This window comes from Sebastes umbrosus, chromosome 12 (genome assembly GCF_015220745.1).
Source record: "Sebastes umbrosus isolate fSebUmb1 chromosome 12, fSebUmb1.pri, whole genome shotgun sequence".
Classification (NCBI taxonomy): domain Eukaryota; kingdom Metazoa; phylum Chordata; class Actinopteri; order Perciformes; family Sebastidae; genus Sebastes; species Sebastes umbrosus.
The window spans coordinates 14161747-14189369 of record NC_051280.1 but is presented as its reverse complement, the minus strand read 5'-3'; the positions used below and the strand labels follow the sequence as shown (position 1 = coordinate 14189369).

General features: G+C 39.4%; 2 protein-coding genes across 3 annotated transcripts in view; one reads left to right on the top strand and one right to left on the bottom strand.

Moving 5' to 3' along the window:
• Positions 1-789: 789 nt before the first annotated feature.
• tmie (transmembrane inner ear) lies at positions 790-13126 on the top strand. Its single transcript, XM_037788435.1, has 4 exons — positions 790-953; positions 4425-4542; positions 5742-5891; positions 12792-13126. The coding sequence occupies exons 1-4, from the start codon at positions 843-845 to the stop codon at positions 13103-13105; spliced, it is 693 nt and encodes a 230-aa protein (XP_037644363.1). The 5' UTR covers positions 790-842; the 3' UTR covers positions 13106-13126.
• Positions 13127-13514: 388 nt separating this feature from the next.
• Positions 13515-27623, bottom strand: part of pth1r (parathyroid hormone 1 receptor) — a 55422-nt gene continuing 41313 nt past the window's right edge. For both annotated transcript variants that reach the window (XM_037788433.1, XM_037788434.1), the window contains 9 exons: positions 26626-26720; positions 24653-24839; positions 20421-20574; positions 20006-20066; positions 18702-18768; positions 18453-18547; positions 17764-17905; positions 17465-17506; positions 13515-17382 (listed from right to left, as the gene is read on the bottom strand). In XM_037788433.1, coding sequence (XP_037644361.1) covers positions 17020-17382; positions 17465-17506; positions 17764-17905; positions 18453-18547; positions 18702-18768; positions 20006-20066; positions 20421-20574; positions 24653-24839; positions 26626-26720 — 1206 coding nt within the window. In that variant the 3' untranslated portion in view covers positions 13515-17019. The remainder of the gene's footprint in view (positions 17383-17464; positions 17507-17763; positions 17906-18452; positions 18548-18701; positions 18769-20005; positions 20067-20420; positions 20575-24652; positions 24840-26625; positions 26721-27623) is intronic.

The window sequence follows — 27623 nt, the reverse complement described above, 5'->3', positions numbered from 1 at the left end:
AAGGTATACTGGCTTGTAGGTGTGATTACTTTTTGATAGAGTAGCTTATTAAAGTGTGTGCACTGGGCTGGGTTTTTTGGTTGTATCATTTTTTAAATCTACTATTGCTGGTTTCTCCAATGTTGCCTACTTTAAGTAAGAGCAGCCACATACCATACACACCAATAAACAACAAATAAAAAACCTTGATATAACATTAATTTCACTTCTGAGTTGAACACAAATGACAAGCAATTTGACTATTTTGCTCTTTCCCTTAGATGGGTGCATATTGAAATCGTTGGATTCCACAGCACCTTGGCTCTTCACATTCTGCCACACTGAAGGGACTGAGGCTGTGAGCATTTTTTACACTCCAGATTCTGAGGCAATAAACACGATGACGCTCCCAGCCCTTTTGCTTCACTGTCCTGCGCAGGCCAACCTCATGGCTAACTGTACTACCCATCCCCCCACACTATGTTAACTGCCTGTCCCCAGCAGGATGAGCTGGCTGTAAACCACACCAGGTCTATTAATTAATTAATGTAGCCTAACTGCAGGGTTGGCTCCCTGCATTATAGTGGAGCAGCTGCCTGCAGTGGTGACTGCTGGTGTGTCTTTGGTGTTTTCTGCAGTGTTGTGGGAGAAGAGATAGAGGAGCAGAGCAGACAGACAATTGTAGATGGGAGGAAGCTGTCAGCACCATAGTCACCATTAATCACCCAGGGCCATTGTGGTCCTGTCCTCTACACGGCGCCTGTGCAGGCAGACAGAAAGGAAGAAGAAGAAGAGAGGAAGAGGCAGAGGCAGAGGGAGAGAGGGGGCAGGGTGGCTGCAGGGAGATCTAAGAGGGGGAGAGAATGGTTGGGGATCAGCCTGTATGTCCACCTCAGCTCCTACTGCGGGGCTGGGGAGCAGTGCTGCTGTCTCAGTGCCTGTCTTCCGTGGTCTCCCAGGTCCCAGATCCTGAGGTAAGAGCCTGATACGCCACCATGTCCTCCACAGGTTCCTCTCAGGGACATCCTCAGGGTGTCTCTGCGACGGGGCAGGTGTTTTTTAAAGGTAGCTTTATGATTCCTGCTGGCTGTTTGGAGTTGTTGCTTGCGTTACTTGATGAGGAGTGAGGGAACATTATGTGTAGAAATCTGATACATTAGGCTATGTGTTACATGAATAGCCACGTGTTTATATCGGTGCAAACAGGAGGATGAATATGACGAATCCTGATATGACAAGTTGTTTTTGTGCTTTGGGGCTGAAGAGAAGAGGTTTACATTGCAGAGAATATGACTACTACAATGATCTAACTACAAACAAAATCTGCTTTTGAAAAATAGGCAACTTATTTACTTACTTAGACCTTTATTATATTAAAATGTGGTTATATATTATAAACATGTTATAAACAAATTCTAAAACTTTGTTCCAAACAAATAAATACTGTAGGCATATCCTCCTGTGTACAGGATATCCTTTTGTAAGTCAATGTAATTATAATTGGTCCTTTGCTAATACATGTGGCATAACTAAACCTGCATGTATCCCAATGCTGATTTTCCTATTTTTAGACATTAATCCTTCATTCGGTTATACTAATCTGCCTTGATTAGACCCTAAAAGACCTTCTTGGAAAAACAAAACTTACTTAGGAAGAATATCCAAATATGCAATGATCAAACTCACAAACCAACCATCCAACAAACAAATATATGGCATAAATTTGGGTATTTAATGATCAACACAAGGTTACTTGAGGTCAGCAATCTTTTGAGTTTGTGTTGTTTGTTCCACCAAAAGAAAACTTGCGGCTTATAGCCACTAATCTGAAATGCCCCAGAGGAAAGGACTTAGAATTATATAATCGCTCTCGAAGCAAAGAATTGTTTAAGAGCAGTGCTAAATATCCCCCATCAAGGCTAATCCTCCTTGTGGGAGTTGCACAAACACGATTGTAAAACTCATGCAGATCATTCTTTTTGCAGCTTCATTGTTCAAGTTCACAGCCTCTCTTGTGTCCTCCTCAGCAGACAAACAGTGCAGGGGCCCTGAAGACAGCTTGTACTGTCACATGTCAAATGTTGGCTTGCTGAAGCCTTCCAGGTCTGACAAAAAACAATAGGTTCTTATGATCTGGTGGTGCTGAGAGTGTCACATGGAGAAAGCACATGGAGATGTTGGAAAAGGTGCAAATTCTAATTCTTCGCAAATCTGTGAATTTATTTGACGACTTTCACATGAACTCAAGAAGAAATTTTGTCCTGAAAGAGTGACTAAAATACTTCAGTTTAAAAAAAAAAATGTTATCCTTCATAGTGAAACATTTTGGTCAACAATGAACCTGGAAATTGTCACCTGTCATAGGTTGTTTTTTAAGCATTTTAGTTTATTTTTACAAAGGCTGTCAAATTCAAATATTTAATCGCAAATTAATCACACATTTTTTATCTGTTCAAAATGTACCTTAAAGGGAGATTTGTATTGTAGTATTTAATACTCTTATCAACATGGGAGTGGTCTAATATGCTTGCTTTATGTAAATATATGTATACATTTATTATTTGAAATCAATTAACAACACAAAACAATGACAGATATTATCCAGAAACCCTCACAGCTACTGCATTTAGCATAAAAAATATGCTCAAATCATAACATGGCAAACTGAAGCCCAACAGGCAACAACAGCTGTCAGTGTGTCAGTGTGCTGACTTGACTATGTCTTGCCCCAAACTGCATGTGATTATCATAAAGTGGGCATGTCTGTAAAGGGGAAACTCGTGGGTACCCAGAGAACCCATTTTCATTCACATATCTTGAGGTCAGAGGTCAAGGGACCCCTTTGAAAATGGCCATGACAGTTTTTCCTCGCCAAAATGTAGCGGAAATTTGGAGCGTTATTTAGCCTCCTTCACGACAAGCTTGTATGACATGGTTGGTACCAATGGATTAATTTGCGTTAACGCGTTATCAATATTTAAGCACATGATTGTTCGTAGTTAATCATGATTAATTTTGTATCTGTTCAAAATGTACCTTAAAGGGAGATTTGTCAAGTATTTCATATTACTAACTAACACTTTCATATGATGCCAGTATCTTCACTCTAGCTTTAAAACTGAGCCCGCTAAAACTTCCAAAAGATTGAATAGCGTTAATGCGTTAAAGAAATTAGTGGCGTTAATGCGTTATTATCGCGTTAACTTTGACAGGCCTAATTTTTACCAAAGCAAAAGGATTGCCCTTTCTTTCTTATCCTCGGCAGAGCCTCAGTCCTGTACTGTTTACGTCACCCGCCTCAGCTTATTCTTAGAAAATTGTTCAATTTCACCACATAATGGTGTTGTCAGTGAAGGCAGCAGATCTAATAAGTGTCCATTTTCTGATCCATCGCTTGTTGGCTTGTGGACTAAAGTATAGAGTTTCCAAAACAACCTTGTATCATCCAATCAAGTAATCGATTTACAGTAGACGGGGAGAAATCCTCACAATGATTCAGTCAGGGAGCTCATGCTCTGCTGGTAGTGATACAAGCCATCCATCAAACGCACTCACACATTTTTTTTGTATGTATTGTTCCCCAATCCCCTAATCTGGAAAGACGTGTTTTTGAAATGCAACTAAAAAAATCTTTTGGACATGATTGACTGAACTTTGTGCAGCAGAGAGTTAAGACATCTGAGACCAAAGTTCAGAGAAAATGCAGGAAATGTCTGGAAATCAGCCTCCAGCTATATGGTCTCATGTTTGTAGACTACAGCGCTTGTTTGTGTGGAGTGAGGGGAGATTTAGGTGGAGACAGAGCTACAAAACCCCACAGGTTATGTGGGAGTTGTTGTTTTCTTGGCTAAAGACCTTTTCACCTGGACGTTTTTTTTTTGTTTTTTTACATTTTGCCAGTGCCTTGATAAAAAACAACAATACTTTTCCTGAAAGTATTTCTGTTAGGAACTGTATGTCAGTTCAGTTAAATGTCATACATCTAAATAATTAGATAGAGAATAAATGAAATTAATGCGTCAGCAATAACGTATAATGATAAAGTGTCATGCTTGACCCTCACAGAGTTCAGGATGAAAGGTGAGGTTGAATAGATTGCGCTGAAGGAAGACATTATTGGCTATGTGACACTTAACTGGTGATAACTGGTAATTAGGGAACCAGTGCCCTTTAGAGGACTTCAAACGCTTCTTTTATATCTACTTTTTTTAATGTACAAACAGAATTCCTCATTACTTGAAGTCAGAAAGATAGAAAAGTGACTGAAAAATCTTTAACTGTACTGACACACCACACTGAAGATGAAGCAGAGACGATGTAAAGCGTTCCTCTGAGATCTTGTTTACTCCCTGAAGTTTGCTGTCTGATGTAAAAACCCATTTGTGGAGGTTTATTAATGATGTGCAGATAAAAAAAGTCAACATTTTCTCTTTTTTTTCCTACAGCTTATGCCCACAGATCCCCCAAAGAAGCCGGACCCCATCACCTCAGAGTCGGTTGTTTTCTGGGGGTTGCGGTTGTGGCAGGTCATCGCCATCTTCTCTGTGTTTGTTTTAGCAGTTAGTAAGTATGAAATCACTTTGTTGACACCTCCACAAACCATTCTTCAAATAGACGGCAATCTTGAGAAATAACTGTCGGCCAAAGTTGTCGATGCATGCGATTATACATCCACAGTGTTATTATCAAGCACAGTCTAATGAGACTGATATTGATCTGCGTTTCCAGAAGTGAATCATACGGGCAGCAACGTTAGAATGAGGGAAAAGAAACTCTTCCGTGTGTACCTGAGACACTTTCTGATTTGTTACTAAATTTACAAGAATCTTTGGTCTTGTCTTTGTTTAAAGGTCAGTTCACCCAAATTAGGAAAACACATATTTTGTCACTTGCCCCTAGTGATATCTAAGTAGATATATTGTTTTTATTTTCCCAGTTTTCTGGTTCAACCCCAATACAAGAAAGGTGAATAGGAATTAGATTTTTGGAGCTCAAAGGACTTGAAACTGTATTTTAACAAGTCTGCAGCCACAACTGCTCTGTGCATCTGTGTGGTGCTTTGAGATCAAACTTGACTGGATAAGTGAAAACTTTAAAGAGGACATATGATTATTTTCTGGTGCATACTTGTATTTTGGGTTTCTACTAGAACATCTTTACATCCTTTAATTTTCAAAAAACGCTTTATTTTTCTCATACCAGCTGTGCTGCAGCAACTCTTTTCACCCTCTGTCTGAAACGCTCTGTTTGAGACCCCCCTCCGAAAAGCCCAGTCTGCTCTGATTGGTCAGCTGGCCCACTCCGTTGTGATTGGTCAACCAAACTAAACTCTTCGGACTCCGCTCCAGCTCTGCTCTAACTGATTTTGTTTGAGGGCGAGCCGAACTAGTCGCTAGGCAGGTATGACGCAAATGTGTTACTTGGTGACATCACCACGTTACAAAAGAAAAGGCGGGACTTCAAGCAAGGCGTCTCAGGCAGTTCAAGAGCAGTGTTTCTGGTGGGGAGAGTAACTCCCTTTGGCATGGACTTTGGGCTTTGTAACTTTGCAAATCAAAAAAATATATATATATATAAACCACTAAAGGAAAGTAAAAAATCACAAAAGCATAATAGCAGTTTACAGTATAAGCTGTATACTGTAATTTGGGTATGTGATGACATTTAAACTCATCATAATCATGTGTACACGATGTTGCAATTTCTGTCATGTGCTGTTCAAATAAACTAATTGTGCCCTTCCCCCTCTCTCTCTCCTTCAGTTATCACTCTATGTTGTATATTCAAATGTCGAATCCCGAGGACAAAAAAGGAAATAGAGGCACGGTCCGCGCAGAGACTTGCTGCCAAGAAATACGCCAACACATTAGAGACAGTGCCACCTCTGAATGAGCTGACTGAGATCCCAGGATGTAAGTACCTCTTTGTAATATCATTCCAGTATTAATATGTCTATATTAAATCAGTAATATTTCTAATTTGAGATACATAAGCTCTATCCTGGAATGCATTGCTTTTTTTCTCTTGTTACACCATTTCTTTTGATACTCTGTTTGAAGCTGCACACGGCAACTTCAGACGCTGGTGGCTCCAAATAAGAAATTGGGAGATAAATGTTTGAAAAGTGTTTGAAGTTTTGTGGCATTAATAAACTACACAAAGTACATTACACCCCCTTTGACCAGTCAGTGATTGCTTTACACAAAAGCACACTCTAGAGATCTGAAAAGCAGGAGAAATAACTCTAGAGCTTCAGTTTGGATTTGGGTCAGATATTGAAGGTCTTATAAGACTCTTTGCTGTTGTAGCCTCAGTTTATGTTCAAGGCTACGAGCAGGGCTGGATTGGGACAAAAAAATCAGCCCAGATAGGCCCACCACAATCGATCACACACCACCCATCTTCATGCTCCTTTATGTATACCAACAGTGCCACTCCCTAAAAACACTAAAGCCATGGAGTTTGTGAGAGGGAATCAAGGAAGATTAAGAGAGGTCAAGACATGCTACAACAATGGTTAATGTAAATAAACATAATTCATGAATTTGTTCTTTCATTAAATCCTGTCCCTCATGATGATATATTATGCATTCATGTGCACAAATACAATCATTGGTTTTCGTGTAATTAATTATGGAAGAGATTTATATTTTTTAAACCAGGAGTGGGGCAAAAATATTAGGGCGCTCAAGCCCCAAAGCACCCTAAGAGACTGTGTCCACCAATGCATTTTTTCCTGAGGCTAGCACATTTTTTTTAAAGCTTTGCAATGGGAACGCCGCATATTTACCCTATGCTAAAAACGCCAGCAGAATGACGAGGCGCTGAGCATCTTTTCAGCGTTTTTTCAGGTCAGATGTGAAGCGTGTTCAACTATGGGTAACATGCTGCACTCGTCACCGTCATTTTTTACCCAGCCGTCCAATCACAGTGGAGGAGAGGCGGGTCAAATAGCGTACCACAAAAACGTGAACAAATGTGTTTATAGAGTACTCCAGGGATAACGTATTTTTGTAGGCAAACCAGGAAGTTAGCATCGCACTGGTTCCCTAGCTCGACAAAAAGCCAATGAGATTTTTCCATTGGGTTTTGGATTATTGCAGAAAATAAGCTCTGTGACCAATAAAGGCAACCGCCTAAGAGCCTCAAAATTCATGAGTGGGGTAATTATTATTGATGTATTTTATACCGTAGAACAAAACGGTAAAATCGCTTCAGCTTGTGTTAACCACAGACCTTATTTCAGGCATCTAACCAAAAACCCATTCAAAAGACCTGTTGAATTCCAGACGAAGGAACCGAAAGCATTTAGCTGTCAATACGTTTTTTCTCGCGTGATAATTGTGTCAAATAATCACATGATAAAACTACTGTGGCGAGAGCATCCATATCTCTGTAGACTAAAGGTCTGTGTGGCGTAGGCTATATGTAAAATGCAGCGCTTTTAAGTGGATGTTTTAATTCTTACTGCACAATCGTCAAGTTGCTGCCACCATGAAATGTGTCTTGTCATCAATTATATTATTAATATTTGTCAAATATTGAAGACGACTCCCCGCTCTTTACTAGGCAGGGATACAACTCTCAGCTGAGCGCACACACACACATTCATACAGAGCATGTGGGGGGCGGAACTGATAGGATAGGCACATTTCTCTATCATCATCACCGATGTCAATTTGGAAAAAATAACAATAAGCTGATCTATCTGCTTTATGTGTCGGTCAGTTGTGTCGGCCCACCGGGAAACTGTCCGGTCTGCCAGATGGCCAGTCAGTTCTGGCTACGAGTACAGCTGTCTATTTACATAACGTCTTTCCTACGACAGCTTTAATTTCTTACATTTGTACTGTCTCCTTTTTTCACTTGCTGCACTTGTTTCAATACCTTCTGCTCTGTTTTATGCTCTGTTATACTAAATTTCCTCACTTCTCTTCTCTTCTCTTCTCTTCTCTTCCTTGATGCTTCTCTTCCAGCTGCCCCAGATGCTTCTGCGGTACAGACAGTCTCTGAGCAGGTCCAAACTCAAAGCGCTAACAACAGCCAGCCCTCAGCAGTTAGGGTCAGCGAGGAGCAACCCAGCTCCCTCACCTTGCCAGAGACCGGCTGACTTTATTTCCTCCCTTTCTTCTGCTCTCATCTTCTTTAAGAGCCACTCTAAAAGCCACTCTAACAGTCCTCTTCACGCAACACCCGCCTATCTGGTCTTCCTTATTGCCATTACCGCCAATAAAAATACATTTCTCATCCAGCTACTTACCACATTGCTTTTGAAATGTATAACCAGACAATTTGAAATGTTGCTTTGAGGTGCAGCAGTATACTATACGTGCAGTAGAAAACAAGACTTTTACTGTGGCTACAAAATACAGATTGTAATGCTTTTACAATTACTTTTAGGGCAGCTGGACTTTTGTAGTTTATACTTTTATACTTTTGAGGTTCTCTTCTTTCTTACAGCAAGATGTTTTTAATATAGATTATATTCTGCTTCGTGCATATTTGCATGAAAATGTCAAGAGCATATGACTTTGATAACTTTGGAGGGAATTATGAGGCCGAAAATTGCTATTACTGTCAGCAGTGACAATGGTAGTGCATGAAGCATGCTGTTTGTGCTCTGTGTTTGTCTGTTTGCTCTCCTAAGGTTAGCTCTGAATAAAGAAAATCATTCACACTAATCTATCTCCCGTTAAATTAAATATGATCATTGATGTGAGCAACACTGGTCTCATCTGTAATTAAATGTTAAGTCTTTACTTCTCTCTCTCTCTCTCTCTCTCTCTCTCTGTATATCGAAGCCATCAGAGCTGTGGCTTTCTCAGGTTAATAAATGTGACAAATAGGGACCGACATCTGTCTTGTCCTGTCCCTCGCGATGATATATTATGCATTCATGTGCACAAATACTATCATTGGTTCTCATGTAATTAATTATGGAGGAGAAAGCGTTCAGCTGTCAATACGTTTTGTTTGCATGATAACTGTGTCAAATCAAATCTGCATTAGAGGGGTGGCGAGGGAATCACATGTGTGGCGAGAACATCCATATCCCTTCAAACTCTATAGAGAGTAAATCTAATTTGCATCAGAGTAAATCCTCTTTCTTGACTATAATGACTAATCAACCGTGGGGCTCTGGGAGAGGATACACCGAACTGCAGCCGTAACAAGGCAGAAGTGAGCATGTCTCACATACCTCCGCTCGCTGCTTGACCCCTACTAAAGTAGGGCCAAAGGTTTTGCCCTTTTGGAACTAATGATTAATTGATGTTGTCAACTATTAATATTTTGATAATTGATTAATCGGTTTGAGTACTCAGAATCACAGTTTTTGGCAAAAATTAAAAAAATTGTTGGCAACCTGGACTTTTAACCCCCAAAATAAACAACTAGACCACACTGTCAACCATAATACCAAATTTGAAGTTCCTAATTTAAATAGTTTTCGAGTTCTGCTCTGGAAACGAAAGTGTGACACGCGAACAGACGGACGGAAGGAGCGGAGCACTATATTCCCCGACTATATTGTCGCTGGGGTTTAATAAAGAGTAAGGATGAATATATTTATCAGCTGCTCTCAACCATGAACTCCAAACTAACCGCTGTAATGTTTGCTTCTGGATCAACTAAGGAGGATTTCAATATACTGTAAATGAGAAGCAAATATGCAAATTGCTGCTTTTCCTCAGAGATTATGTCATGCTTAGGGTACACTGAAATGAAATAATATCTCACCAACCAAACCAAATGACCACATACAGAGAATATAGAGTGAATCTAAAGAAATTCATGACCAAAACTTTTGCAATTTTCTTCTTTTTTTTTTAAATGAGGGCTTGATTATGCAAAGCAACGAGCACTAAGGAAATCCCGAGCAATCAGTAAGAACAACACACATATAACTTAGCAGTTAATTAAATGTTGCCCTCTCTCATCTTTGGGATGTTTGCTTGAATACATTTTTCACACATAACGGTAGCTTTGTAAAAATCTGTGTGCACTGCGAGTGCGACATTCTCCATTCTCTGCGCCTCCGTTTACACATTCTCACCAAGCTGCTAAAAGCATCTGGGACAAAACACGAGAAACGAAAGCTTTTCCAGTTTCACAGGCAATATCTGTTGCAAAACACTGAGAGGGAAGGAACACAGGGGTCGTCTCTATCCTTCAACTCTTTCTCTCCATCTCCCTCTCAAGCCTGAAAAGACAGAGCTGTGAATCAATGCCCTCCTACTCTCAGCAGACCTGCTGCTTCTTCAGGACAAAGTGTGTGATTCCAAGTTGCTGATAATGAAGCTCTCTGTGTCACAGATGAGTTGCAGCTGCTGTTGTTAACAACTCAGACATACATTTCTCACACATCTGTCCACTGAAGCTCTGAATGAGCAGCGAGGAGAAGGTCAGTTGAGGTTCACAGCACGCTGATCGATGAGTGACGGACTTGCAAGAAGGAATTTGGTCTTGTTACAAGTCCCGCTTTGTTCTTCAGGAGGGAAAACTTAGTTTAATTATTTGTGACATCAGTAAGACAGTTTGTTGCTAGTAGAAAACACCACTTCGTCAGACTGAACTTTCTTTGAAATGTCAAAATGCCCTGTGCCTCAAATTTGATCAAAAATCAAATCAGTTGTATCTGAGCTGAACTTTTGATATTTAGTGGAGGTGTGAGGGTCAAGGCCTTTTGTAGAGGGCGACGTTAACCTTTCATTTTTCCGCTATCACACACAATGAGTAAACAACAGCACTCATGGCAACAGCACTCCAAGTTTGACCAAAATTGGAACAATGTGGAAACACGTCTGAGTTTCTAACATTTAATTATAGCTCTTCATTCAGCCATCACCAACCCCAAGCTTTAACTCACTGCACTGATGCATCATCTCTCCAAGTTCTGTCTGAATCAGACTGGTATTAAAGAAAAAGAGGCGACATAAAGGAGCTGATGAGTGGAGGAGAAATGCATGAGGATAAGAGCGGAAGAGTCGATACACAAAGAAATCTATTCACAAACATTCTGATGGTTGGTTGATTATTTTAAGTCGGCTGGATTCACCCGACACAGTAAAACACAGGAGAGAAATAATCGCAGGTTTACTCGGACCCCCTCCGGCAACTTTTGACATTTGGTGCGTGTTTGTCATTTGGTTTCTTGGCCTGCGTTTCTGTATCCAGTGTCTCTGCAGCATTTGTAGAGCACCGGAGAAATGTTTGCTTTGCTACTGGAACAATAACAAAGCTCCGTTTGGCCCCTACTGGAGTCTGTCCCTTGAGCAGTTTTCACAGTTTTTAAACAATAGTTGCTGAAGTGTTGAAGACCAATGTTGATCCATATCAGATGTAATTAGTTAACTCTTGCCTGAGGCCGTTACATGTTTTTTTAGGGAGTCTGCATCTTTCGTGTGGAAAAACAGTTTGAAAAGAAAATGCTGTGGGCTCAAAAATTAATTTAAAATGCCTTTTCACCTTTGAAACCTTTGTTTGTATTCTCAAAGACTACTTTTAGTTTTCATGAAAAAGCAAACAGCTTTTGAACATTTACTATCACCACATGCAGGCAACCTGTTTCAACATTATCTTTAGGCTACATGTATAATTCTAGACATTATCAGACAGGTTTGGGGATAATTGCTCCAGAGAAAATGTAATGTCAGTCATGGAGAATTTTAAGCATGTTTTGATATTTTTGGAATAGGCATGCTTGCTTGCTTTCTTTCCAAGAGATCAATGTGAACATCAATCTGTCTGTTAAATATTTAACTACAGCCAGCAACCAGGTCAGAGGTCAGAGGTTGTAGCGGGCTCAGTTTTAAAGCTAGAGTGAAGACACTGGCATCATATGAAACTAAAAAAACCTAGGTATCCATTGGTATCAACCATGTCATACTAGCTTGTCGTGAAAGAGGCTGAATAACGCTCCAAACCTGTGCTAAATTTTGGCGAGGAAAAACTGGCATGGCCATTTTGAAAGGGGTCCCTTGACCTCTGACCTCAAGATATGTGAATGTAAATGGGTTCTATAGGTACCCACGAGTCTCCCCTTTACAGACATGCTCACTTTATGATAATCACATGCAATTTGGGGCAAGTCATAGTCAAGTCAGCACACTGACACACTGTCAGCTGTTGTTGCCTGTTAGGCTTGAGTTTTCCATGTTGTGATTTGAGCATATTTTTTATGCTAAATGCAGTACCTGTGAGGGTTTCTGGACAATATTTGTTGTGTGTTGTTAATTGATTTCCAATAATAAATATATATGTACATACATTTGCATAAAGCAAGCATATGCACACTCCCACATTGATAAGAGTATTTAATACTTGACAATTCTCTCTTTAAGGTACATTTTGAACAGATAAAAAATGTGTGATTAATTTGTGATTAATCTCGATTAATCATGGACAATAATGCTAATTAATTTAATTGTATTTGCTGCCTAAATGTACCTTTCTAACCTCAATCTTGTAACTTTAAGAAGATATTCATCTTCACTATAGCTGTGTATGTCCTCAGAGTGTCATCTCCTGAATAATAATGAGGAAAACTCTGTAAACTCACACAAAGCTTTTGTTCTCCCATTTTTCACCCAGAAAGCATGTGAAACAATCCCATTAAAAGAATAAATAGACCATGCTTATTAGTACAGATAGAAACAGATGTGCCTTTATTACATGCAACCTACTTAGCCAGCCCTGCACTCTGTTGGATTAAATTCTCCCTTCCAATTAGTAGCACTCCGATGATACCTGATGCTGCCATGAAGCTTTTCCCTTTTTTTTTTTAAAACCCTTATTTTCTTGTTTTCCTGCAGCTGCAAAACCAGAAGTAAAAGAAGAGGTGCCAACAGTCTCTGGGAAAGTGGATGCTGACAAAGGAGAGAAGAAGACCAAGGAGGGCAAGAAAGAGGGCAAGGGTGCCAAAGAAGGGAAAGGAGATGAAAAGGATGCGTCATCAAAGAAGGGTGAAAAAGGTGAAAAGGGAGCGTCCAAGAAAGAAGCTGGGGAAGGGAAAGGGAAGAAATCTGGAGAGAAGGGAGACAAAGGAGAAAAAGGAGAAAAAGGAGGCAAAGGAGAAAAAGGAGGCAAAGCAGGGGCTAAAGGTGGAGCCAAGAGAGCTCAAAAGTGAACTCTGCCTTTCATGGACAAACACAAAGCATTTTGCGCACTTTCTTTTTTCTAAAATAAAATTTGTATGATATTATATTTGAAATAAACAAAAGTCTTATATGTAAGAAAATGCATCATTTGTCTACTTCAGAATCACAAAAGTTGCAAGAATACAGTAAAATTACAGATTTATTGTCTTATTCACAATTCACTGCTTAACATTAGAGACCAGAGAACATATTCTTATTTTATTCCAAGTTTACACTGATATCTACAACGTGCCTTTAAATCACTACAGAGTGACGAGAAGGCGAGATGCGTCTTAGCAAACACTGCCCACATACTGTATCTAAAGCATGAAGACCAATGCTGACTCCACTGAGTACACTTCGGCACGAGATAAATAAAAAGACAACCACACACATATGTATACTTCCATGAGAGGTATTTGAAAACAATGAATTACAACATTAGCTCTATGATGATTGGCCTTATTGTACACTTGATTCCAAAACACAATCATTTTACATGATACAATCAGAACAAAATACTGGATTATAGGGTATTAAAGTGCTCAAATATAATTTTCCACCTTTTTTTTTTATAAATGATTTTCATGTTGTGATACCAGCCGCTTTTTTAATAAAAACTGTCTTACACAAAAGTAACATAATGTTTACACGCCCAGTGGCAATTAGTGGAAAGCCAGATTAAATTTTAACAACCACACATTTTCTTTATGTTGTACATCTATATTCCTGAATGGGGTACAAATTCAGAATAACATTTCCAGAGTTGTGAGAGATGCAATAAATATTAGCTATGAAAGAAACTTTAGAGACATTAAGACACTGTATTATCAAGTGACAAAGGTTTCCCCCCACCTCAGTCTTTTCCCGTTTCCATCACTGTGGCCTGCAGCCACCTGTAATTAATGTTATAGCGAATACACTCAACCTCAAGTCGTAATATTGACTGATCCCCACGGAAATGTTCAAGTTGGGTCGAATCTGAGTCACTGAAAGCCCAAAATGCACTTCTTAGACTTACACTGCTAATTGTTAGTTACAATAAAAATATATGTTCTACATTTTTCTTTTTGCCAAGAAATACCATGAAAAGACCCAAAACCATCAATGTGTTAGTCCATCTCTCAGGACTTTCCTGTCTTTGTCTCTTATTTGAAACCTCATTTGTTTCCAAATCTTTAAAACCAGGTCATGGTGTGTAGTTAATTTTTTTTAAAGCCTACATGAATCCAATAAGAAGCAGGGCACTGTAGCTTTTAGGAAACGTTACTCGAACATGAGTAAATGGCGCATTTGCTGGGGACTATTTTCAGCGGCGGATTATTATACATTTTCGTTAACTAGTGAGTATTTACAGACCCAGGACCCAGGAGGAGTTGATTCAAAATAAACTACAGTGCCCACGTTCATCGTAATGAAGTGAAATGTCACCCAGTACAACAGTGTGCCTTCATACTGTGTTTTTAATAGTTTTTGGGCGACGATAGAGGTATATGGCACAGAGGAATAAGCTGTATTAGACGATACTTTCTGTAGAAGTCAGTCCATTGTTGGTTTTGGTATTTTCATGGGATTTGTTGACCATAAGATAAATATAGGATATTACCATATTTATCCTATAAACATTTGCTTAACGGTAAAACAGTGGAGACGGTTTGTAAAGTTGTCTGATTTAACTTGAGGGCTATCTGTTGTTTAAGATGCAGTATACATCTGCTGGATTGAACTGTACAACCTGGAACTGATCAGGCTTTAATCTTTCAAAACTGAGTCAAAGCACACACTTCAATAGATCTATAGCATCAGGTGGAGAAAAACTGGGTATCAAGGAATTGGGAGCATAATTCAGGCAATGTGAAGTCACCAAAAGAACACAACAGTAGGAGGGACAAGAGAGCTTGTCGCCATCAAATGGTGGAACGTAAAGAAATGTGGGATAACCCTGCGTACAAGAGCAAATATTAGCTTTGGTAACATATTCAAATTAATGTGAGGTAATTCTCCATTTAGCTGAATTGGATCTAAATCACAAATCCGTCAGAAATATTAGTCCAAACAAAATAGTGACTAATGTAGCACTTGAGACCGAAATCCAAGTCGAGCCACAAAACTGCCTTTAATATGAATGGTCTTGTTAATTGTTACTAAGCTACTGAGTGTTGTGAATGCTTTTCTCATTTGCTTTACTGCTGTTAACATGAAACTGAGTATTTATAGAAAGAAACTTCAATCTCTGTAGGCAGCTTCTCTATTTCAACACTTTTATATTGACATTTTCCTACACTAACTACCAGTAGCATATACTTTTTTTTTTTTTTTTTAGAGAGAGGGAGGGTGATTTTACTGCAACTTTAAGACTTTTTGGTCACTGTAAGCAACACGGTGGATGAAAATACAAAGAACTACTGCAATATAACCTTTTCTCTCGCAGCGTATCCCGCCTTTTCTCTTTGGTAGAACAGACAATGTCACTTAACCTGCAATCTGTGCAGGTTAAGTGCAGTAAATTACAAGTTACAGAGTTTAAAACATCTTGTGGAATGCTTCAGTAAATGCTAGTTTGAATGCCCTCCGTCACCAGTTTTTGTTTGGGGCTATATACATAACCAAATATTGCAAACATTCCGTAAACAAACACATGAAATAAACAAAACATAGCTTTATAACATATCCATACACATGAACACTATTAGCTCACAATTAGAATGTATTTCTGATCTTTGTAAACATTGTGACTTATATACACATCAAAAAGCAGCATTACACTGGAGCATCTGTAAAAAGTACTGTGTGTTATTCATTTCTGGGTTTTCCTTCATATCCACCACAAAATGTCACTCTTGGAATTCCAGCACAATATGAGATTTTCTTGGAATCGTCATTTAATCGTTAAACTTTCCACTGGAATATATGACCGTTTCCTGCACCCTGTGTTTTGAAATGGGGTCTTGTGGGGACATATGATACCATTTTTGTCAGATTTCCATAAAGTTCTTCTTTACCTCCACTAACGTGAGAGAGAGAGACAGAAATATTCCTACTTTAGCATCCAGAGAATTTGAATATGAAACATTCGTTTGAACTCTTCGAAATCCGTTGTAATTAAGAGAGATGAATACTGGGTTTTTCTAAACAGCAGAAACTGTACAACATTTTGAAAACACAGCCTTATATGACATACCAACGCCCTCAGAAAAATGCTGACCATGTTAAAACACCACTTTAAAAAGTATAAAAATAGGTGTGCAACAACAGAGGACTTCAATTACCTGAGTACCTTCCCTTTTAAACTGAAGTGGATTTAAGTCAATGCAGAACAAGTGAGAAACCATGCCTGCCAAGCATGAACAAATGCCTCAAAGTAGTAGCATTGATTTTTTTTTTTTAAGCTAAACCTACACTTAGTCTACTCACGCTGACTTAATCCCAAAACTTGCTGATGAAATTGCCCACAAATGCGTCACTTAAGTGCACTCAAAATCCACCCGGCTTTACATACAGTAGGTGATTAAGGCTGTTCCTGGCAACTACTGTAACTAACCCCAGTTTGATTTATGCACAAACGCTGAGCACAAGACAAAAAAAAGCAAACAGAAAACAAGAGTTATGGCAGTGGAAAAGAAATAAGAAACGGTAGTCTGTTTTCATCCTTTTACACATTCACTGTGGCAGGTGGTTGATGAAGAGTGTTTTGCCACAATGAGGGTCATCATCCCTCAAATAAAGGTGGCCGAGCTCACAAACGCGAAACACCCTTTTCGCCATGAGCCTCATCTGTCGGCAATGTCCTGGCTTCATTCACAGGAGAAAAAAAAACTGGCAGTGTTGATGCATGCAGCCATCCCCTTCAGACCATCCTGAGACTGATTTCCAGTTTTCATCCCTATACACAGCGGCCTGGAGGTCACATGACTGTCTCCCTCTCCTCCTCCACCACAGGTGAGGGTTTCTCGTTCTCGCAGGGCCGTGTGTGAGCAGAATGCTCCTCATCGGGAACGTGAAGCTCCTGTCCCGATGAGGGTATCGAGTTCTCGGAGACGGAGCCGTTCTTCACGTACCCGGGGAGGTTCCTGTGGCCGTTCACGGGCACCGGTCCCAGCCTCGTGGTGAGGTGGAGGGCCAGCGGGCCTCTGGCGGTGACGTTGGTAACGCTGGTGTGTGACACCATAGGTCCATAGCTGTACGTGTTGCTGCCGCTCCGAGCTTTTCTTTTGAAGTCCAGTGCCAGAGTCCTCCTGCTCCAGGACTTTTTGATCTCAGCTTGCACCTTGGAAGAGAATAATGTTATTTAGCCATGTAAGAGCTTAAATACCATGTTTTTGGTGTAAAATGCAAAACTGAGTTCTTACCTCCCCGTTGCAAAAGCAGTATATAATTGCAACTAAGAATCCCTGAAAAAGAGTAGAGAATGATTTCATGAGGCCAGCTGTCTTTAATGAGCACTTAACATGATATTTTAGCCGTATAATTTGATATTTAGTATGGTATATTAAATCATCAGCCACCCTTCTCTTCCTCTTTATCTTAATCAAGATCTAACCACAACCATCTCAGCAATAAGCAACTAAATTATTTGGTAACTGAACCCTTGCAGTGTTTTCCTGAGATGACGGCAGTCTTTTTGGTGATAAAGACACGGTAGCTTTACCTGGAAGGAGTTGAACAGCATCTCATAGTGCATCTGTATCAGCCACGGAAATCCAGACACCTCTGTGTACGGCATGGCGTGGAATATGATGTAGTGGACACCAAAGAGTGGCATCAGCACCAACGTGGATTTCAATAGTTTTCTGCAAAAGTAACAATTCAGAGTCTTAACAAATTACTACACAGTAGTTTGCCAAACCTTCTAACTTAAACTTAAAAAATGTAACTTTAACTATTACTATTAATACTACTACTTAAACTAAACATCTTCTGCACATTTTAGAGCTAAAACAGTAACTGAAAGCAACAATTTTGAGTCGTTTAATAGAAAAAACCCCCACATTGTCTGTTCTCAGCTTCTCAACTGCGAGGATTTGCTGCTTTTCTCTGATTTAAATCATTCTAAATTTAATTATCTGAAGAGTTTTGGTCTTAAACAAGCATTTTGAAGACGTAACCTTGGAAATTGTCATGGGCATTTTTCACCATCTTGCAACATTTTATAGACAAAATCTATGAAATGAGAAAAAATATCTTACTGACTAATTGGTAATGATTATAATCAAAATGTTAGAACCTGTCTCGTGATGTAAATGCAAACAGAGTAAATTCATTCATGGTTTTATCACGCTGCGGTGATGCAAGTTACAAATACTTTAAGAATTTTGCCCAATGCTCGTCACTCAGTACCTGTACTGTTGTCTCGTGTCACACCTTCCAGCATTTGTTTCGCGTAGTTTAGTTGCCAACACTCTGATGATGTTCAGAAATAACATAAAATTAACCTGAAGACAAAATAGAAACATAATGATGTTCGTAAGTGTAATTGCATACATAATAAGATGTTATCCAAAAACTGCTGTAATGCAACAGGTGCAGCGAAACATTGTTATTTCCCACTCAGCAGGGACAAAGTGCAAGCAGTGAGCTTGTACTCACCACTATAGCTGCCAGGATAGGCACTTGATAGATCCATTTCAAATTGCCTGCACTTAAGTCCCAGCACCTGCAGCAGATAAACAACAACATAACAGGGATCAGCGTGAGATGGTGAGAGGTGTGATGATCCAGGATGCTTCAGTTCCACACCGGTGTCTCAAAGGATCGCTGCCATCATCGTTTCACAAAATGATAGGATTTAGAAATCTCAATTTCTGGGCCTCTTTTTTTTAGTTGGTATTAAAACAGTTTACTTTCCTTAAATTGTTGCGTCATTAAACCTGCAGTAGGCAGAATGTTTTTGGCATCATTGGGCAAAAATACTAGAATTTTTCAGAATATTGATTTATATTTGATCAGCGCTGCCTAGTTTGACCGTTTGATCGGAGTTTGTGAGTGATTGACAGCAGGCAGGCTCCAGCTCGGCTCTGATTGGTTGTTTTCCTCCGGTCTGTGAAATCTTGCAGATGCCATTAGGAGCACCGGAGGACACAGAGGCACATGATTTTTTTTTTCATATTACCTGTCTCATGCACTACTGTCAGGATATAGTGACCGTTTTATAAAAATAACTTTTTTTAATCATATTTGCTCTATTTCTACCCACTGCTGCTTTAACTAGGACTGTAGCTACCAATGATTACATGTTTTTTTCCAATATTTTTGTGGCCTTTAACGGTAAAATTCATAGATCTGTGGACAAAAAATGTGTCAGTATTAACCAGTGTGGCATCTGCAGTACTATAGATTGATTTGCCTTTTAGCCAAATGCCTACCATCACTTGTTACGGCTGAATGCACACGCAGGGAGCTGTGATTACTATCATGCTTGGCTTGTTTTCTTGCCCGACAAAGGTGTATGATGGAGCTTTTCCCCTGCTGACTGAGACGTGAAAAATACGTGGTTCAATTTCACCGGACAGCTGCTGGATACCAGCTTAGCCGTAAGCTCTCATCTTTAGAGGCTTCGCTGTTTGACTGTGGTGCAGGACAAATGTGGAGATCACAGATAGTGGAAGTAAGAAGGGGTTGAGGGCCCGCCAAGGTGGTTAAAGGCAGTTTTCTCTGAAAATGAATCCACTTTAATTCTCCTTAGCTTTCAAACATGTCCTCAGGCTTTACTACACAAGTTCAAGTGCATGTTTGGGAATCAGGAACTGTGACGGATATCGATATTTTTACACTTGTTATCTTGTTATCTGTGTGAAATGCTGCTGTTTCAGCCTTGGGCATGTATATTTTGTCGAAGAAGACTCGCCACCACGTACCAAGATAATGTTTATGTTATTATGCAGATCACTTACTCTGTGTCTGCAAACATGGCTCTCATAGTTGCCCAAACTGTCACAACCATAGCTGGTACTCCTGAAAAATAGAACAAAACATATTGAAATATGTTGTTGTGATAAAATAGCCATCACTATGAGAAAAAATACTCATTCCATAAGAAGTCCATAATTTGCTTATATTGGTAGAACCTGGGTAGCACAGCATCCACATTGTATGCGCTGTGCTTATGTAACTTATACGCACAGTGTGTACAATGCAGGAACTGTAAAGCCCCTATTCATGCAGTGTTTTTACACATACAGTACACACACAAGTCATTTTCCATTGTCAAAAATGGAATACCTTACATATTTAATGATTTAATTTGAGTCCACTAATCATATTGTAATCACGTGCATGCGAGCAGAGAGTAAATGAAGCGGAACTCACCCCATCCAATCAGAGTGAATCCCCACAGATACTTTCTGTCGGAAAAGAAGGTCATGAAGATGAGGCTGTGGAGGTACAGCCCCTCCACGAGGATCCAGTAGTAGTTGGTCGCCAGGAAGTACAAGAACAAGGTCACGACCACCTTGCAGCCGATCTGTACACAAACAACAGGCAGGGAGGACAGATTTAATCGATAACACCCAAACTGACAAAAAGTCACACTTTTCGTTTTTAAAATTCAATACAGTCCATCAGTTCAGACAGCTGCAGCTGACTCAGAGTGCTGCTGCTCTAGAGTCCTCACTAGAGCAAGAAAGTGGATCACATCCCTCCAGTTTTCAGATCTTTGCCCTGGCTTCCTGCGTGTCAAAAAAATGTATTTTAAAATATTGAGAGGATGAGGAAAAAAAAGGAATAAAAGTTCAGACTGAAGGTGATGACTGAAGAGGATCTTCCTGAGAGGCTGATATGATATCAGATGAGTGACACTTCCTTTGAAGTGCTGCCGCTTGTATTTATGTATAAATTCATGTCTATCACCTCACTACTTCACTGAACACCTCCATCTTCGCTGGCTTCAACCTCCCCTCCAGTTCTGCCAGATACGAACATTGTGTTTGTTAGACTGTCGGCACAAAGTCACGACGGAAATGAGGAGAGAAAAATCCCTTTGATGAGATGTAACATAATGACGAACAGTTTGTGTTCGATGCAAGTCCACCTATATATCCGGTTCCATAATCAGAAATATAAAGAAGCATTATCTCGCTGACCATGAACAGAGCTTGGACTATTATTATACTGACATACATGCCTGAATGTAAGCCATATTCATTTCTACTGATTTGTGTAATGTATATACTGCACTGAATGTGGAAATTAGATTTTTCTTTTTTCAATACGTAAGGGATAATGTACAGCGAGCTGGTCATTGTTGTGAAAGGTCTCTCATCGCCCTGAAGGGGTTTCTTTCACAACAATGACCCACTAGCTGTACATTATGCCGCTTATTACACGACTACTTAGTGAAGAAATCAATATTTTGACACAAAAACGGTCCGCCAGAGTCCGACATCAGAACTGCACCCATAGCAACGGTCTGTTATACATAGCAACGGTATGCTATAAAAAAATAACAGACCGCAGAATGCCGTGATTGACCAATCAGAATCGAGTATTCAACACAGCCGTGTAATAAAGACAAATAATTCATGCGCCTGTTTTAAATAAATCATGTAACAAGTCTCAACGTTTTATAAGACCATTAACAGTTATTCTGAAACATTTGAGAGGGCTAATTATTTATTTCAAACTAATTTATTTAAGTCATCAGGAGCTAGGTTAGGGAGGTGTTTTGCCTAACCAGGACCAAGTTTGATCCTTAAAGTCAGACCGCATCTAATAACATTGGCAAAACTGGAGTCTCCACCGCGGCGGGTGCATATTTATTTGGTTGAGATTCAAAAACTAAAACAAAGGGAAAAAATGTCATTATTATTAAAATGCATTTGTTGCAGATGTACCATACTTGAAGCCAGGACATGAAGTGAATGGACATAATGCATTTTCTTTGAGAATAGACATTTCTCTTGGCTCCCTCGATAGTCTAATCCTCAATTATGTGTGAGAATCAGCCTACAGTATACTCACCCAAAAACCCACACACAGTGCCTTTGTTATTCACAGCCTGTTATTTCGCTCTCACACTGTGTCTTGATTGAGGGCCTTGTTCTGAGCTTATTGTTTGAAAGTAATAGCGCTTTCATTTTTACAAAATTAAAAGTAAACTTCTTTGATGTACAATATGTTATTTTGAAACGATGGGAGTTATATGGGCAAAAGAGTTTTCAGCTAAAACACAAGAAAAGAAATAAAAATAATAATAATAATTGAATGTTTTGTCTCAGCTGGCTGTGTTTATTTTAGGGCGGTCAGTCCATTAAAATATTTAATCGCGATTAATCGCATGATTGTCCATAGTTAATCGTGATTAATCTCAAATTAATCGCACATTTTTTATCTGTTCAAAATGTGCCTTAAAGGGAGATTTGTCAAGTATTAAACACTCTTATCAACATGGGAGAGGGAAAATATGCTTGTTTTATGCAAACGTATGCATATTTATTATTGGAAATCAATTAACAACGCAAAACAATGACAAATATTGTCCATAAACCCTCACAGGTACTGCATTTAGCATAAAAAAAAATATGCTCAAATCATAACATGACAAACTGAAGCCCAACAGGCAACAACAGCTGTCAGTGTGTCAGTGTGCTGACTTGACTATGACTTGCCCCAAACTGCATGTGATTATCATAAAGTGGGCATGTCTGTAAAGGGGAGACTCGTGGGTACCCATAGAACCCATTTACATTCACATAGCTTGAGGTCAGAGGTCAAGGGACCCCTTTGAAAATGGCCATGCCAGTTTTTCCTCGCCAAAATTTCGTGACAAGCTAGTATGACATGGTTGGTAACAATGGAGTCCTTAGGTTTTTCTAGTTTCATATGATGCCAGTGTCTTCACTCTAGCTTTAAAACTGAGCCTGCTACAACCTCCGAAATATCAATTGCACTAATGCGTTAAAGAAATTAGTGGTGTTAAAACAAATTTGTGTTAACGCATTATTATCCCGTTAACTTTGACAGCCCTAATTTATTTGTATTTTGAATGTGTTAACCTTCTACATGATAAATATGTAATGATTGTTTAGACAACAAATACAACCATCACGATATATAGTAAACACAGGAATTAGTGCAGAGATTATTGTTTTTTTGGCCAATGTGAATTTCCCCAGGGTCCCGCTGACTTGTATTGGAGAGCAGTGTTTGTGAGACACGTCTCACAAGTCATTGATTGAATCAAATTGAAAAGAACAACAAATAAATCAATCAATTAATTAAGGCCCAGGTTCGAAATTAGAGTCCTAGAACTGTGCCTTTAATATACCACATTACAAGTGGCATTTTGATTTGATCCCACTATTTCTGTTTGAACTGATTGTTTAAAATCAAGACAAGTCAATTTTATTTATATATCCCAATATCAACAATCTCTCTGTCCTTACACCCAAGACTAAGATAAGGAAATCCCCCCCCCCTATTATTTGCTGTTGGATGTGTGAAAGTCCCAGGAGCCCATACTGATTTAGCCAGCCATCGATTCAGCTTCAGTTAATGTCAACCTCCACACTATTGTTCAGCTTCAGCTGTTGCTGCTGTATTGACGTGCCATGATTATCAGAAACTGATTCCTTTCAGAGCTTTCCTCCATACTAATTGCCAGTCTTATAATGGCCATCTCTATCGCTTCACTTTGTATTCTAACCAGCATTGCTAGAATAAAATGGATTTATAAAGCTCTCGATTATTGAATTCTTTGCTTTGTTGCAAACCCTGTGGACCAGCTCTAACATGCCAAGACATAAAAGACGGATGTGTAGGTTGATTAAAGTATGATGAGTATGCAGCAAATGAAAAGTAAATAATGAAATAACATTTTTAGCACAAAACACTGTCATTATAATCTTTGAAAAAGCCGTGTTTTATATTTTCATCATGAGGCATTATATTTTTATGGATATATCTGCTCTAGTTTTAGGATAAAAGCCCAAAAAGTGTTGAAAAAGGGCCAAATTCCATTTTCATTTAGGCGCTAGGTCTTATTAGCTACATACACAAAAGTAATATATGCAAAGCACACACATCTATATTCCTTCATCGTATATGTCACCTACTTTAACGATGCAGTTTTAATCCAGTATAAATCAATTTGGAGAACCACAGGATATGTGTCCACTAAATATATTGCGCAAATTATTTGTTTGCATATTAAAGCATGCATGAAAAGTACCCATTTTTTTTAAACTCGACTCTGAAAGGGAAAGCCAAGTACTGGCCTAGTAAAAGCTTGGCATGCTGACAAACAGTGCAGTTTATTTGCTCCAGCACTGGAAAAGCAGGTGAGACTTTGCAAAAATACCACTTCCTCTTGGGAAGCAAAACGTTTAACGCCCAACTAAGTCAAATTATCTGCACATGTAATGCAATCAAACAAAGATGATTCCTTTTATTGGCTATAATCCTACTATAAATAATGTGTGTTACATAAAAAAAAAACGATTATGTGTCTTGTTGTTTGTTATAGCATATATTAAGAAGAAGTTCAGTGAGTGTTTCTCCTTCTCTTTGTGTTTCTTCACGGACAGAGTGCACTGTGTACTTACGAACTGTGTTTTGCTGGCTGGCGGAGCCTCGGTGATGGACTTGAGGTCTTCCACTGTGACTCTTTCCATGTTCTCTAAGGCCGATCCAGAGTAGAGCACGACATCTTTCACAAAAATACTGATAGCTCTTAGCATGTAGGACACAAATAGGTGCATGTGGATGTAGTTCCTGGTGCAGTGCAATCGCCTGGGGAGAAAACAAACAAGAGCAGCAAGGTCAAAAGAAAGATCTGTTGAGAATTCTGTTTATGTGTGTGTGTGTGTGGGCTGGCACACCTTCATGTAAGTGTGTGTAAGTATTTTCACACACACACACACACACACACACACACACACAACATGAACAATACTCATCCTAATTAGAGCCAGCTGAATTCCACGCTGACTATAACACATTCTTGAGATTAAGGGGCTTGAAAACGCACAAATATTGAATTGCTCGGCTCAAAGTGAGCTGTAAAAACAAAATTGCAAGCATGTGTTGAGTAAAAGCGTGAAAAATTTCCTCCCAGACAAGCACGAGTTTATCTGTCAAAAGTTCTCCCAAAACATCCTGTCTTTAGCGTTTACTGTGGCGTGGGCCTTTGAGGTGATGCTCCGGTATTGGAATCAGGTTGTTGGATCAATGGCAACATCAAATAATAATAGTCAATGATAATATGACTGAATACTCATTCGTGTTTTAATAAATTCCAAAACTTGAACTAGAATATTCTGAATCCCAAAGTAAAAAAAAAAATCTATCTGAATACTGAAATTATCCCACTGCTATGCATTATTAACCATTTTCTTCTAAAGCCTCATTAATGAGCTGAATATTTGATAAGCTTCCCTCAGAGAACTATTGATTTAAGGGCGAAAACTAATCTAGCAGACATTTCCCAGGTGAAAAATTCTGAACACAATCGCTAATGTGAAATATCCCTTTTCTCTCCCTGGAAAACATTTACGAGCCCTCCCGTCTAAAAGCTGACACATTGAAGGGGAGACATGGCTGGAGCGCTGCGCAGCACACAGCCAGAATGTCAGATGGGCCCCTGGGATAACTTATTAAACTCATTTGGCCCATAGATTTCCTGGTGCCAGTTGGGAGCGTTCCTAAAGCCGTCTTGACTGCCTTCCTGTATGGTAAGTCACGTTGGTGGGAACATTGGTAAACAGCGCCTTCACATCGATTCCTGATACTCCCCATGCTCAACAAAATAAGCAAATAATGACAAATGTGCCCTGCATTAATCAGCCATGGAAAAAAAAAATGAATTCAACCTTGTTTTGGGGTTTTTCTTCAGTGAATTGCAGTTGCCACTATACGGCAAGAGAGCTAAGATAAGACTGATTTAAACATATCATCTGTGGTAAATCCTTTTATCTCTTACATTCCTACAGTAGCCTGTAGGAGAAGCAAAGCTGTTCAAATACAATAACTGAGTATTTTACTCTCAATTCTTCACATCTTTTAAGAACTTCTTTTATCTTCATTATATGTTTCACTGGCGAACTGTAATCTTTGTAAGCTTGGTAGAATAACAAAATCAATATCCAAGCTTTGGTTGCATGGCATCCAAGCAAAGAACCTAAATGTCAGACGATGTGGCATGCGTTACTGCGAGCCTGGAGGCAGACTCCTCCTCAAAGGTGGATATATCATAGTCTGTTAAAAGTCAAAGTAAAAGCCGAAAGGTTCGCATGCTTCATGTTGTTGCCATGACTCAAAATATGCTGCATTGCATGCTTATACAACAGCATGATCTCATGATAAAGCCATTAAGCCATCATGAAATTAAAATGCTTCCTGCCACACGGTATGTTTGCGACTGATAACGTGGCCAGTAAACCTTTACACTCTGTTTAGATCCCCACTGCAATTGCAGCTCTAACCTTCATTTCTGACCCTGTATGTAAATGCCTCTCTTGGGGGGCGTCTGTGGGTGGAAGGACTGATTGGAAAACTTCCAGTGACAGCGTCGACTCACCGGAAATATCCCAAGATGACGACAGCCACCATGAGTGAACCCAGAGAGATGGAGTAGCCGACCGTGTAGATGAGATACAGGCGGTGAAAGACGTCCTGTTGGAAGAGGGTCATTTGTTAGAACGTGTACAGTGCAGCAAAAGGGATAAAAAGACTAGAAGTTGTTTCACACCAAGCACAAATTTTCGTCCCAAAGATTTGCATGGAAATATATGAAAACTGATTTTGTGGGTTCTTATGAATGCATTCACCCCTGCGGAACATTTCTGTTAGGGGGGAAAATATTCAGATGACCAATGAAGTCCTTTGTTCAAAGTGAAGTTGTACCCCCAGGTATAGCTCCAGGTAGCTTGCTGCCAAAATGGAAGAACCTCTTTTCATTTTGGTTTCTCAACACCCAATATTGTACGACAAACACCGCGACAACTACCTCAACAACCAAATAAAGGACAATATATGGCTTGAGATCGCCCAGCAGCTGGGATATGGTGAAGGTGATGTAGCTGATATGCACTCGCTTATATTATATGGAACGGTGCTAGCCACAACAGCTAGCATAGCAACCCCAAATTTGGGGTTTGATTAGTTTATGTATTGTGTAGTTAACGCTAGGTTTTTGTTGTGTGGAGTTGACATGGACTCTATATAAAATAACGGATGTTAATTTTTTTGTGACGGAAATGGAACACGGCAACGCGGATAATTCTCACCGGACCAGGACCAGGACCAGGACCATCATTGTCAAACGGATAATTTGCATGCAGATTTTCTGTATTCACGCACTGCAGGACTACAGCATATCCTTCTTTCAATGTAGTGCTAGATGTACTACACGTTTTAGTTAGATTACTGCATTTCTTTGTGTAAAAAAAAAACTAGAATTATCTTCTCTTTTGAGCCACCGTGATAGAAAAAAAAAATACAACTGTTAATTTGTGTCTAGTAAAATAATAAATTGTAACAACAACAGCATCAGTAAGCAGGACAGGTGGAAAATAG

Excerpts from the sequence above, each read along its gene's own strand:
- tmie (XM_037788435.1), top strand. The coding sequence starts at position 843 with ATGGTTGGGGATCAGCCTGTATGTCCACCTCAGCTCCTACTGCGGGGC. Across the intron at positions 954-4,424 it reads CCCAGGTCCCAGATCCTGAG|CTTATGCCCACAGATCCCCC; the intron begins GTAAGAGCCTGA and ends TTTTTCCTACAG. Across the intron at positions 5,892-12,791 it reads GCTGACTGAGATCCCAGGAT|CTGCAAAACCAGAAGTAAAA; the intron begins GTAAGTACCTCT and ends GTTTTCCTGCAG.